At 42.4% G+C, this 15,122-nt stretch overlaps 1 protein-coding gene across 7 annotated transcripts in view; it reads right to left on the bottom strand.

Moving 5' to 3' along the window:
• CUX1 (cut like homeobox 1) overlaps positions 1 to 15,122 on the bottom strand; it is a 273,254-nt gene that overhangs the window by 97,877 nt on the left and 160,255 nt on the right. For all 7 annotated transcript variants that reach the window (XM_054287447.1, XM_054287441.1, XM_054287444.1 and 4 more), the window contains exon 9: positions 3,219 to 3,267. In XM_054287447.1, coding sequence (XP_054143422.1) covers positions 3,219 to 3,267 — 49 coding nt within the window. The remainder of the gene's footprint in view (positions 1 to 3,218; positions 3,268 to 15,122) is intronic.

Genomic DNA, 15,122 nt, shown 5'->3' with positions numbered 1-15,122 from the left:
AGTGGAAATCTGTGCTCTGAGTCCCAGTCATTTGGGTCAGTGCTAATTCCAGAGCAGCAAAACATCACATCCACAGCAGCAAGGCAGTCCCTGAGCAGAGCAGGAGTCGTGCTGAGCACTACTCTTTAAAGGTAGCCTTAATAATGGGGAATGAGCACTTACTGAAATGGTAAAAGGAAATGCTAATTTAACTATTAAATACATAATTAGGTTAAGTACTTGTTTCTGCAATTGTAACACTTCAGCCTGATGCAAACTCACTTTCAGGCCTGTGCAACAGATTTAATTTCTTCCAGTAATTTTTATTTTTTTTCAACTGTGAAGAGGTAAAACACACAGGAATTGCTGCTACAAAGATTAGATAGAATCCATCACAGTGCTTTATAAAGGTAAAGCATCACACAAGGCAGGGACTCTATGGGCAGCAAATGAGCTGAGCCTGCAGCAGCTCCTGCTCCTCTCCAGGGGAACCTGCCCTTCCCTTCTGCAGCTCCTCCAAGGCCACAGGGGCCCTTGGTGTCCCTTTGGGTCCCTCCTGGGGACACAAGGACAGCACAGCAAAGACATGGAGCTGTTGGAGCAATTCCAGAGGAATTCCATGGAGCTCCTCCAGGGCTGGAGCTGGGCTGGGGGTGCTCACCTGGAGAGGAGAAGCTCCAGGAAACCTCAGAGCCTTTGCAGGGCCTGAAGAGGCTCCAGGAGAGCTGGAGAGGGACTGGGGACAAGGGATGGAGGGACAGGACACAGGGAATGGCTCCCACAGCCAGAGGGCAGGGATGGATGGGATATTGGGAAGGAATTTTTGGCTGGGAGGGTGCTGAGCCCTGGCACAGGTGCCCAGAGCAGCTGTGGCTGCCCCTAAGGCCAGGTTGGACAGGACCTGGAGCAGCCTGGGACAGTGGGAGGTGTCCCTGCCATGGCAGAGGTGGAACCAGATCAGCTTTGAAGTCTCTTCCAACCCAAACCATTCCATGATTCTGTGATTTGGGTGCTGTGGCTTCTCGCATGTTTTTTTTGAGCTGTCTCAAGCTGCTAAACCCCCAGAGAACAAACCCTTCATCCCAAATCCAAGATCTCCTGCACCTGCTGAGCTCAGTGAACCCCCAGTGAAGGGACCCCCAGGTGCCAGAGCTGCTGCTTGGGAGGGGATGGGCCCTCAGCAGCCAGAGGAGGAGGAGGAGGAAAAGTGAGACAGAATCCCCTCCTCTGGCCTTCCAACAGCTCAGATGAACAGCATGCTGGTTTTATGTACAGGCAGATTTTGCAGAATAATAACCAAACTAAGGGTTATGCACACAAGCAGTTGTAAATTTTACCTAATTACAAGAAAAGCACCACAATGAAGTAAAAAAACCAACCTACATTGCAGCTTTGTATCAGTTAGATAGAAAAATAGCATTTCTAGATAAATAGGCATAATCCATTTTTGGAGACAATAAGGAATTTAGAAATACTGCTCTTTAACTACAGCCCCCTTTAGACTAAGGGAAAAAAATCAACTACTGGGTAAATCATTGCAAAGTGTAGTGCCTTTGTAAAAATCACAAAATAATTCTACCAAAACATTTTTAACACCTACGTAATTTCTAAAAAGTCTACATATTTCCAAATAATTACTAGCACTTTCATAAATATTTAATGCTGTCTACAAAACTTCTTTGACAGAACTAAAAACCCACTGTACAAACAGCAGCTTGCTTTTACTGACTAAATAATCAACTCAACAGCTCACAAATATGATTTTGGCTTCATTAAAACATTAAGATGCTGGAGCGTGTCCAGGGAAGGGAATGGAGCTGGGGAAGGGTCTGGGGCACCAGGAGTGGCTGAGGGAGCTCAGCTTGGGGAGAAAGAGGCTCAGGGGGATCTTCTCTCTTTCTAAAACTCCCTGGAAGGAGTCTTTAGGTGAGGACTAGGTTCTGCTCCCAGGTTACAAGTGATAGGACAGGAAGAAACAGCCTCAGGATGCTCCAAGGTTGGATATCAAGGAAAATCTCTTCACTGAAAATCTCTTCTCTTCACCCAGGGCAGTGGTGGAGTCCCCATCCCTGGAGGAATTTCAATCCCTGGGGGGATGTGGGTTAGTGGTGGCCTTGGTGATGGCTGGACTGGGAGATCTTGGAGGGCTTTTCCAGTGGAAATGATTCTGTGATTTGTATTTTTCCAGTTTTCCAAGAACTAATATAAAGGCCAACAAGCCTTGACAGCTGCAGCAGGGGAGTGTGGGGGCTGAAAGCTGATCTGGCAAAAGGGAAAAGACAAAACAAACCAGCAGCTGGAGCAGGGGGTACATTTTCAACAGGATCAGTGACCTGGCCTGGCTCACACAAGCACTGCTGACAGCAGGACCCAGGCAGGGGAAGGAGCTGCCACTGTTTCCCTGGAAGGGAGCTGCTCTAAGGCAAACTCCAGCTGGATTATAAATCCATAGCCTGGGAGACTGGAGATTGCAATCTCTGGTGGAACCTGGCAGAGGGATTAATGAAGCTCACTGATAAGCAAATCCTGGCTGAGGTTTTCCCTCTGTGAAACCAGCAGCCAGTGGTTTGTGGAATTTCCATTATCATGGAATCCATACACATCTCCTCCACCTCACTCACTCAGAAGGGTTCTCTGCATGGCTGGTGGGTTTGGGTTTGTTAAAACTCAGTGTTTCTGCCACTCATGCCAGGAGTGTGTGACCAGAGAGACATTTCACAGCCCCAACTAATATCTGCAGGAACAAATGGCAATTTCTTTGTGGTCCTGCACAGAAAGAACAGCCTGATCCAACCTTTGCTGAAAATTAATATGCCAATAAAACACAGTAGAAAAGGAAGGGGAAAAAAAAAAAGTCTGGAGAAGTCCCCAAATCTGCAGTCCTGCCACAGCCACAGGGCAAAGGCTCTTTAATTTGGGCAAACCATTCACCTGCATGTCTGAGTAGGGGCCAACACGATGGATTTAGAAACATAAAGCCAAGAATAACTACAGTAAGAAACTTAAGTTTAAATTATTAGAAGGTAAATATATGGCAAGCACTGCTCTACTGTGCACACAATCCTTTCAGAGCATCCCTGAAGAGCTGTATTTTGCTCAAAATTTGCATATTTTCTTACTCCACACAGTTATGACTGCAAAATGCACATAAAAGAACTGTCGTGAAATCCAAAAGAGAATTAAAAAAGAATAATCAAAGTCACACTTGGAATTTTATGGGGATTCATTTAAAATCCTACCTGATTTGCTCTTTCAAGGTCTGTCATGATCATCTCGATTTCATCAGCCCTGGGAGGAAAAGAGAGCAGAAGTTTTGTTATCACAGAGAATGGCAGCTGCACAAGCTCAGGCACAGCAACAGGCACACAAACACCAATATTTATTGTCAATATTGATTTGTAAAAGGACACAGAAGCACTGAGCTCATCTCCTGACTGGGGAGACACTCTGCAGTTTTCTGGACCACTCTGCAAATCTCTAATTCCTTTGCCTGTCCCCCCTTTTTGCAATGCAATAGGAAAACTGATATTTGAGCATATTGATTGGATCTTTGAAGGTTTTACTCCCCAAAATTCGAGGCAGTGTCATCTTTCCTACAAGGAAAGGTGCTTCCCAAGTGATAATTATGGAGAAGTCAAAGACTGCAGTTCTAGAGCCAACTCCCCACAAATACAAAAGCAACCAGCTGCTCTTCTGTTTCAGTGGGCCCAGAAGTTTGGTTCTTAATTTGGCTTAAAAAAAAAAAATATCAAGAGGTCAAAGAGACCAAGAAATTCAATTTTACATTATGTGGTAAGGAGGGCTTTTCTGACATGAATTTATCAAACTCTAAATTTAGACCCCTAATGCACTTTGCAAAGCTGAATTGGAAAGTCAAAGGGTTGAAAACTATAAAAATATTCAAGGAAAAAAAGAGATCCTTCAGATCCCTGTGTTAGGGAGCAGCTCCCAGACCTGCCCCTTTAAAAATCAGCATTTTCTAATACTTCACTCACACAAATGGAGCCAATCCTTAAGCAATCTTTTCTTATCTTCATGCTCAATCATGGGCAAATATTTCCCACTCATGCTCACCTGGGAAAGGTACCAGGAGAAAGGGCTGACAGCCCTGAAGAATGTTCTGTATCAATATAATAAGACAGATTATTCTCCTCAGACATTTTGCCTGTCTTGTATGCCTGAACCATATGGAAGCAATAAACACTGTCCTCATCTCCTCTGAACAGCAGCTTTACCAGCAAGTCCTTTTGCAATCTGCCAACACCATGATGTCTGGTTTTTGTTTTTAATCTGTAGCAGATCATTATCAGTAAAAGCTGTGAAATACTGGAATTCCCTTCCTCTGCCCATGCAGAAAAGTCAAGGTTTGTTTTTCTGCTGATTCTCACAGAAGATGCATTTCCCTGTGCAGGTGTTTGTTAGGAAAGATGGTTAATTGAAGTACATCAGGGTTCTGGCACACTCCACACTGGATCATTACAGGGAATATTGACTTATTCCTCAACAGCATTTGAGGCTTTTGGGTGTACACTTAGGGAAATGCAGCAAAAGATCATAATAAGTAAATGTGCATGTATATAAATTAATGGAAAATTATTTTTAATTACAGCCTTTAATGTTGTTGGGGCAACATGAACTGCCTTCTGAAAAGATCTTTTGGACAATAATGGAAAACAGATTAACATGTGTTTTCTTGTGCAGGAGAAGCTAATGTGCTCTCACACTGGGCAGAAATCCTGCACACCATGTTTTGAATTAATAATAAATAATGGTCATTACTTACTGAACTGAACAGCCACTGCTTGGGCAAAAAAAGGATTCAAGGGAGAAGCCACAAGACTGACCCAGGCACATTAACATCAGCCTGCAATAACACTTTCCATCTCTTTAGCCTCTGCAGTTGTGAAACATCTTTTGTTTTAGACTCCAGGCCCAAAAAACCTTATTAACCCACTTATGGAAATGACAATAATTCATGTGAAAAAGATGTTCCAAAGCCCATGCAAGTGACCCCACTGTGTATCTGTAACAGAGAGAGGAGGGAAGAGAGCATCCCAACACACTAAAAAGATGCTTCCCAGCATTTCACAAATATTTTCAGCCAGGATAGTTTAAGGATCCTCTTTATACAAGCTTCTGCATTCGGGCTCAATTTATGTGTGGATGCCTCAGGTTATATGGAGCCAGTAAATGATGTCTGGGTTCTGTCAGAGAGCAGAGCTGGGAATGTCCCACCCCATGCTGCCTGCAGAAGCCAATGCAGCTGCCTCTCCTCCTCTGGAGGCTGGGGACAGCACTCAAATCCCTGCATTTCCACCCAAATAGAGGGGCAGGTATCAGCCAAAGGTCTGGAACACCACAGCACCTGCGAGGAGTGAAAGATTTGGAAGCAAAAACCTCTGGGACTGGGAGAGGGAGATTGCAAAGGTGGGGTTTGAGCTCAACCAGGGAAAGTTTCTTTTGTCTGGCAGAAAGGAAGATGACTCTGATGGAGAAAAGATGAGTGGGAAGGGGGGAAAAGTGTGAGGGAGTCTGGACCCATCCAAGGACCTTCAGCCACCTTGAGAGGGGCAAGGAAAGGGGAGCCAAAAGTTGGGGAACTGGAGAAGACAGAGGAGCAAGGCAAGGAACAGAGGGATATCCAAGGCCAATGGACCAAGGGGAGAGGGGCTCAAAAGAGCACTAAACTCAAAAGCACCCTGAGCCAGAGGAAAGGAGGGTGGCTGCCAGGGAAACACAAGATGGTGATGGAAAAATAAGGTAAAAAGACTTAATGCTGCATTTGAAATGGAGAGAAATATTAATACTGGTATTTGTGTCCCATTTTGGCCAGGGTCAGGATTTAAGAGCTCTATTACAGCACTGGGATACACAGCCAATTACAAAAAAAAAAAGCAACTGAGGATATAGAATGCCATAAAAATGACATTTGTGCCCTTCAGCGTGCGCAGATAATTCTGACTGAATCCAGTAAAGTGTCAAACTGTAGCCAAAGGCAAAATTGTCCCTTTGTCCTTGTATCCAGACACACCAGCTGACTGATCCTCAACTCCCCTTTCCCTCCTACATTTTTTTCTCCCAAGCTTTCCAGCACACCTAATAAAAGGATGCAACATCTCCAAAAAAATTCAAGTAAACACCTCCAGCCTAGAGTCTGCACACGGATGGAGGGTAATGCTGCAACCATAAATGCCATCTTTAAGTAAAGTAATGAATTAAATTACTCTGTATTCTTTCCTAGCACAAGTGTCAACAGCATTCAGGAGAATCTTCAAAAGGAATTCAGGCTTTTCATTTTAAAAGCTTGACTACCACATGAGTAGCTGGCACTCAGCAGCCTAAAATCACTTATTTGAGAAAGTCTTTAATAGCTGCATTCACTGTTTGCTTAGCACAAGTATTTATTATAAAATAAATTACAGTTCTCACACCTTTTATGCACTCACAGAAACAACCTGCATTGATTTATTGTTTACAAAGGACTGTGTCAAATTCAGACCTGTCAGACATGAGGCAGCTCTGCTTGCCTCACTGAGTGAGTCCCACACAGGTCATTTTTGATGTGTTCACCCTCTGCTACATTTGCTCATTTTCAGCCCTTCCTATTTCAATATTCCTCTTTATTTCAATGGAACAACTTGGCAGGCAAAGCATCATCCAGCTCTGGGCTTGTCCTGCAGGCTTGCACCGAAAATCTGATGGGAATCTTGAAGGGAACTTGGAAGAGACCTTGGAAAATCACTTTGTTCCACCCCTGCCATTGCTGCTCCAAGCCCCAATTTCCAGCCTGGCCTTGAGCACTGCCAGGGATCCAGGGGCAGCCACAGCTGCTCTGGGCACCTCACAGGGGAGAATTTCTTCACCTAATCAACAAATTTGTGGTTACCCTGAATCTATTTGTGACCAACGTCACCCCATGTGAACTAAGCTGACCAGAGATCTGATTATTTCACTTCTTACTTTATTCCTGCAGGAACACACACCTTGGCCCCTCATGAGCGTCTCAATTTCCCCATTACCCCAAGAGATGAAGGCAAGGAGAAAAGTTCTTTTTTCAGACAGATACAGAGAATGAGGGTAATTAATAACAAGGAGATATTTTGCTATACTGATATTTATGGTGGGTTACACCAGATTTCCACATTGCAACCCAACATTAATCAGAGTCTGGTCAAGGGTGATACTTTGTAAACATTAACACAGTTCATGAGAAAAGGAGTGGGGAAAATCTGTTTTCAGGAATAAATGTTATCTACCCAGTGTTTTTGCATTCCACAGATAATATAATCATTTATCTGATCCAGTTTCTTGTAATCTCTGTGGTAGAGGAGAAGTGATCATGTAAGCAAGACAGTTCTTCAGGGTGTATTACAGCCTGTTCTAAGTTTCAACATTTTCAGACTAAGGAATTTAGGAAATCAAATTTTAAGCCCAAGCATTTGGAGCTACAAAATCAGCATCACCATGTAAAAAGAATCTGAACTGTTGGAACAGCACGACCATGAAATATTCTATTATTTCTTCTCTCAGTACTGTGTTTGAAGTGAGAAACAAAATGCATTAAAAGCTATGGATTTTACAAGGTATAAGCTTTTACCAGTCATGAAACAGCCCTCAAAGCTAACATGCCATCTATAAAAAACAACTTAAGGAGCTGGGAAAAAAACCCAAACCACCCCACTTTTCAATTCAATTGCTTTGGGGAAATAAAATGTGCAGAAAGGCTCGATTTTCATTTTAAGATCAAGAAAACCGATTAGGTTTGAAGAGCATAACAAGTCAGCAAATTCAAGGGTTGGTAAGAGGGAAGAAGCTCAGTTCCTCCTCTAAATAAAATTAAATCAGATGAAAACCCTCAACACCACAAAGTTATTCACGTGCAAGCAAGAAGAATCTGGACTTCATGATTAAAACCCAGTTGATCCAAGCCCTTCATTTAGCTACTAGCTTAAAGAGGCAGAAACAATTCCTTTTCTATTAACATGACAAGTGAATGGTTTGCCAAATCTTGTGGCTACAGCCCCCTAAACATTCAAACTTACTCAACCTTGAAGGAAACTGCTGTTGGATTCTTTATACATGGAAGGACTGAAAAATACAGATGACACTTTGGAAATTGCAGTCAGTGGCGTGGCCAAGAAACTTCCCTACCAGGGCAGATTAATACTTTGGTTTGGCAAAAAACAAACAACATTTTTTTCCCACACATTTGTTTTCTTTAAAAACATGTAAAAGTTTACTAGTCAGAGCAAACGGTATATGGAGCCAGCGGGGCTTGTTAAAATGTTCTAATTACCCAAACATTTACGCAGGCAATTTCAAACTAAAAGCAGACATTATCAACTAATGTGCATTTATGTTTAATTAAGGAAAAAAAAAAAAAAAAGAAAAAATCCTCCTTGTAACATATATCTGTGATCAGCATAGAGCAGATTTTGGCCAAATTAGGTAAACAGCTCAGCCTCTTAAAATTACAGGCAGTGTAACCCAGCACTTGGCCAGCACAAGGCAAAAAATGTGAGGTTATTTGGGATATTTGGGAAGGGAAGAAAAGAACAGGGGCCAAAGCATTTAAAGAAAGGGAAAAAAAAAGAGCAAGAAGCAGTGCAGTGAATTTTTTTCAGGTTTCAATGAAATTTTTATCAGGGAAGGTTCCTGGTTCTAGGAAGCAATTTCGGATCACTAAACAATGGCAGAATTGCCTGCAGCCCAATGATCACAGCATTCACTCAGGGCACAGGAGCATTCCAGCATTTGAATATTCAATTTTAGTTTTTCTTTAAGCAAAGCAGAGGGAAGACAAATTCCCTACCCACATTCAAACCACTTCCTAAGCTCTGCTGTGGATGCCCTCATCTAATCCCTGCTCCTCAGTGACCTGCCCAGGATCTGTTGCCTAATTTCTAGGAAAGAAAAAAACAAGAAACACTTTCCTAGAAAGTTTCCAAAGGAAGATAATACAAAAAACCACTCTTTTTTTTTGGCATTTTTAGGTATCACTGTACACACATTTACATGTTTTTTTAGAATTCATAATTATTCTAATCCAACAAACATCCACAGAGGATAAATTCACCTTTCCTGCCAGTACAAGATGGAATAATAGGCAGAAGGGTTGTACAAAGAACAAAATAAAAAGTGATTTCAGCATAACACGTCAAAAGGGAAGATGTCACACACCTTTTAGTGCTAAGTTCTCAAATCTACTTTTCAAATTGCAAGAGCTATAGGTTAATATTTTCTTTCAGAGCAACCCCCTAAGGATCTTCAGATCAGATAATCCTTTTTCCAGTGTCATATAAATCCAGGCCTCTTGAAAAAGAATTTCTCTGTTCAGGGATTCATAAATCCACCAAGTTTAGTAATGAACTGGGTGTTTCCTTTCCTAGGAACTCAACTGAAGGAAAAAAATCCCCTCTCTGCTAAGCAGTGAGAGACTGGAGGCTTTAAATGGAGAGATCAAAGGCAGGCTGGGCTCAGGTGCTCTGGTGATTACACCCAACGTCATCTGCACTAATCTGGGAGTGGGAAATGTCCACTGGACACTGCCCAGACCCTCTGTGCAGACACCCTGCACTAAATCAAGTTCCTCCCTTGGCAAAAAGCAGAGAGAGCCAAGGCTTTTCCCATCTTTTTTTGTTGTTTTATTAGAATCCCTCCTGGTTTCCTCTCGCCGCCCCCACGCACAGACCCAGGCTGGGGAAATAAATCCCAGGGAAAGATTCCTCATCAAGCACACCAGGATCAATCTGCAGGTATGATCTCCAAATAATCCAGGAGAAGTTGTCAAATATTCAATATCAAATATTGAAAAAGGTTAAAGAAACTGCTTATAAAGCCCAAGATACTGAACAGTACCCCAACAAAACAAGAATCTTCTCAATCACTAGAGAGAAAAGACTCTATAGAATAAAACACTTTTCACTCCATATGGAAAGTGCTTTCCAAGAAAAAACATGAAAACAAAGTGCTGTGCAGGTTAAGTCAGGATTTCAAGAATCATGTTTGCAATTATAAAGTTTTAAAGACAACAGAAATCAGCTTTATTCCAGTGATACACATGGGAGCAGTTTCTAAAGATCATCAGTGTTTTCTTAATCATTTCTGGAGAGAAATTGATATGACTGACATTAATTGATATGCTCAGTAAAAGGCAAAGAGGAAAAATAAGAATTATATGTAACAGACAACACCAACTCCCAGCACCCCAGAGCTGTAATTCCCACAGTGTCACACACACACAACCTTGGCACACTTGGCAAGGCAGAGAACACTTAATGTAAGCAGCTGGAAGAAAGAAAAGATGTATTGCTTGGATTAAAAAAAACCCCAATATATAAACAGATGATCCATCTTTTTTATTTGATGGCAATACTATTTTCTTATGTGGCACATATTTGCACATGTTGCACCATGGCCAGTATGAATTTTGGCTCCCCAGACTGTTCAACCCTTCATTTAAAAAACTCTTACTCAGCTCTCATTGCGTTATTCTCTCCCTAAGAACAGATCTCTTGTGAACTCCATGACCAGCAGTCATGCGGTCCATCACAAAAAGGAAAAGAAATGCAATAAATCCTTTTTTTCCTGATCAGATATTTTTCTTTTATAGAGTGCTTTTGCTTCACACTACAAAACCCTGTGAGTAGCATTAAAGTGAAAAATTAGGAATGTCCAGATTTGGATCATTCTGGGTTTCCTCCTATCTCAGAGCAGTGGTCCCAATCTGTTGTCTTATATATCAAGAGATCTGTTGACTTACATCTCAAGAGTTCTATTATCATTATGGTGCAAGGATTCCACATCACCAGAGTTTTGTACCTCCTCAATGTTTCTCACAAGCAGCTCCTCTAAACACTGACTGCTCCTGGTCCTTGCAGTTATCATCCAACTCCAGAGCCCACCAATCCTCTCTTTTATACCACTGTTCTTATTGGCTACAGGTGTGGCCTGTTAACATCAGGCCTGCTCCTAATCTTTAGTAATTGGTTCAGCTGCAACTCTTTGGGGGATAAGATTACATTCTACACCACCTTCATCCTGTATCCCCCTACACCAATCCTTCAGGCCACAGAGGAGTTTAAAGAAGGTGCCGAAACTCAGGACAATTTTTGCACCTGAAATTTGCAGAAAGAAATAATCTTGTCTCAAAATCCATTTCCACCAAGTCCTGAGGGAGCTGGTGGGAAATGTGGAATGTCTGGAGCTGTGGGCAGGTTCTCCTGCAGGTGCTGCACTGGGATACAAGCAGAGACCCTGGAATTCCACTCTGCTGTGACCCTTCTGAGCTGCCTTTATGGACATGGAGAACAGCAAGGAAGAGCATTCTGATCTTTAGTTTTTCACGTATTTATGCCAGAATCCTGCCCTCACTGAGTTTGAGGTGCTGCAGCAGCACCAGCCCAGCAGATTTGCAGGATGGAGTCCTCGAGGTGGGGAACAAAACCTGCAGGTTGTGCCAAGTGCTTGTGCTCAGATCCAGACAAACATTCCCAGCACTGCCAGCCTGCCCTGGCAAGCAGGAGCCACTCCTGATGTGACAGAATTTCCTGAGATGCCATGGATGCAGCAAACTCCCAATTTCCTCGTGCCTCATGGTACAAATTGAAAGAGCTTTCTGCAATTCCCCACTCCTGACTTCAGCTGATTCAATAACACAGCAGAATTTAAACACAGGCACCCTTCCCTCTCCCCTCCTTGCACACACAGCATATCAAACCCATGGAATTACTCCTGACTTGGCCTTGAGCAGCCAACACGATGTCAATTTTACATGTTTTATAAAGCAACAGCATGTAGAAAGCAACTCAAATGCAGGTCATATCAAGCATGTGACCCACAGAGCAATCAAAGACTGCCTGAAACTGTCATTCAAGGTTCAATCAGCTTCTTGCAGGAAAAATGAAACATCTGTGGCCCAGAGAATTAAGTTATGTATTGCATAATTCATCTGGTGTCTGCCACAACAGCCATTTTAATGCTCTAGTGATAAACATGTTTGATTATTTTTGTTTTGTTTCCTGTCGCCTCCATGGTATTTCTATTTACCCACCCATACCACAATGCAGAATGGAGATAACAAATATACAAACCAGTGTTACAGTCAGCTGATAAGATGTGGGAAATCAGCAGCCTTATTAATCACATCAAGGCAAGAGCACAGTTAAACCTTGTGTTCCCTGCAACTGTCCTCATTTGGGGTCTTCTGGGTACACTCTGTAGTTAGATTTGCTGATGAAATCATTGTTTCCCAAGGATCCAAACATTTGGACTGAGCTTTAGAGGTTTCTCTATTAGGAAAGTTGCTTTCCTCATACACAAAGCAAGTTCCTTGTTGGTCCCCAGGTTTTTCCTCCCCTCAGTTCTTTCTGATCCTGACACAAGCAGAACAAAAGTGCATCTCTCACCTGACACTGGATCCTTCTCCATTCACTTATTCCACTGGTGGGATTGTGGTCCGCACTGACAGAAACCCTAGTTCATCCTTTGCAGGTCATTTTGGGACGTGATTGTTTTATTAATGGTAACTTAGTTCACTTTACTCCCAAACCTGTAAATCCTGACAACAGTTTCCCAGCTGCCCTGCACCTCCCTGATTTCCAGAACACCTCCCTGATTTCCTGACACATCCCTGCAGGGCAGGTGGGGATTTGGAGGCTCTGGGTCCATACCCTGCTCTCTGGGTGTTTATTCCCCTTGCCAGGAGTTGAGCACTTGAGCAGTCTGCTCACAGAGCTTCAGCTGGCAGTTAATTTGTTCCCCAATTAAACATCATCTGAGGGAGATTTAATAGACTTGGGTGACAGTGATTTACTCCAAAAAGCAGCTTTGAACTGGCTGCTGTAAGAAACCAAGGAGCAGCCTCTGCAGTGGGGGGGTCAGGTGGGTTCTGCCCCATTTCTGTGACTGAGTCTGTGGATTCCTGCAGTGAGGAAATCCTCCCTGCACAGAGCAGCTCTGCTGGGGCAGTTTCACCCGACAGCCAGAGCTGCTGCTGGAGGTGAGTCAGGGATAACAAACATCCTCCCAAGCCCCAAACAAAGCCCTGCTTGCCACTGATTGTTCCCATAAAGTTGTTTAGACAGCACCCACTGTACCAATATCAGCTGTGCCATCTGCGCTTTTTTAGCTGCCCCCCCATTGCTGCTTCCTCCCTTGTTTGTGTCCCCTCTTCACCTCCCACCCACAAATTGTAGAAAATACAGATTAAAGCCACTCTACAGCCATGGCTGATCAACCTGCAGCCCTCAAATGGGTTATTTTGCCTGCCTTATTTTTCCTCCCATTCCCAGCTCCTACCAGAGCTCCCCGTGCCGGGGATTTCTAATGCTGTTAATTACTGCCGAAGTCAATCAGCAGCTTCCAAGTTAATTTAGGAGGGGAACTGATGAGCTCCAAGCAGGCTGGCAGCAAAACAGAGCACAGGCTCCTGGAAGCTCCATTTCCTTTGGAAACTGGGATAAACCCTGTGGTCCTGCAGGGCTGAGGATGCTGCTCTGCTCCCAGGGCACAGCAGCACAACCTGCCAGGTTTTCAGAACTTGCTCTTTTCTTTTTTTTAAATTTTACTTGAAAAAAAAGTATAAAATAAAAACTTCCTAAAAGAGCAAATCTCATTAATTCTGCTTCTACAAGCTCTTTTACAATCGTTTCTCCAACTAACAAAATAAACAGAATTTCTTTTAATTTACAATATTAATAATATCAATACTATTAATAGTATATTAATAGTATAGTATATTAATATCAGTATAGTATATATTATATTAATATTAGTATGGTATATTAATATTAATAATATTTAATAATATTAATAGTATAAGTAGTAATAATTATAGCAGAAGTAGTAGTAGTTTGATATTTGGAAAGTAAAGACCGTGCAATAATTCACCTATTTTTACTTATGGAGTTAAAATAGATGATTTAGCCAAAATTAGAAATCTTAATTGCAGGCATCTTAAGTGTCATTCTCTTTTATTGGAATGGCAATATTTTAGATTGAAGAACCAGCAGGAGGAATTGTCTCTGCTTTGATTAAAGATCTTCTAAAAATACACACAAATATTTAAATTTACTTAATAATATCACTGCAGTTTCAATATGTAAAATAAGCACAAATATCTTGTCAAGGACATGGGAGGAATTGCTAGCTTTTTGTTTTGTTTTGTTTTTATTAGAATCACCATGTCACATTTGAAAAATCCCTTTAGGTTTTGAGCAGTTACAACCTGAAAATGAACAATCTTCCCTCACGCTATACCACTGCCAAAATCACAGATTTCTGTATGTTTGTTTTCTTTAGAGCACAAACAACCTCAAAAAATTGGAGACTGATCAGAATTTTTACTGTATCAACATTCATATTCCAGATTAATCTTTAGGAGCTTCTTTCCAGAGACACTCAGCATCTCCTCCTTAACCACAGAGAGAGCCGAGGAGCTCAGTAATTTGGAAAAATTAGGTATTGATTGATTTCTGCCCTTATTCCCCTTATTTATTCAGTGTCTTTGTCCATCACTGTAAGAACCCACAAAAGCTTTTCTCTAACTCCCCCCTGTTTATATTCAGTAGAACAGCTTTAAGTCAGTTAGAAAATGAGAGCACAGGCAGAATTCAGTGTACAGGTGTCACTGCACAGGCACAGACCAAAGGGAAATTCCTGGATCCCAGCAGAGCAGGGACAGACCCCAGGACCTGAGCAGGGATCAGGGGAAATACCCTACCCCAAAGCAGGGAAAGGCAGAACTGCTCCAATCCCAGCCCAAATGCTCGAGTTCACTGAATTATCTGTGCCTTTACCCAGCCTGACCTGGAACTGGTGCTGTGCAAGGTAAGACAACATCCTGCACGGCCTTTTGAAGGATTTATTGCCAGGAAACACAATGAATGTCTCTACCAGGCCAATAATCTCCAATTTACTATTTCTCCCCAAGCTGCTGATATATGCCTCCAAGCACATGAACCAACAGGCACTCAAACACAACAATATCCTGCCTTCATTGCCAAACCACCTGTAGCACCTGGGCAGTGGTTTATGGCATTATTTAGGGATGGAATCTGCATTAAAATGCAACATTTTGCCTTTCTCAGTGTAAAGGACATGCATGTTGTGCAAAAGAAAAGCTCTGCAGTAACACAGCATTA

The sequence above is a fragment of the Melozone crissalis genome, unplaced genomic scaffold (genome assembly GCF_028551555.1).
Source record: "Melozone crissalis strain CALT ecotype California unplaced genomic scaffold, PUWL_Pcris_2 ptg000057l_1, whole genome shotgun sequence".
NCBI classification, from domain to species: Eukaryota; Metazoa; Chordata; class Aves; order Passeriformes; family Passerellidae; genus Melozone; species Melozone crissalis.
This window is presented reverse-complemented; position numbering and strand designations above follow the sequence as displayed.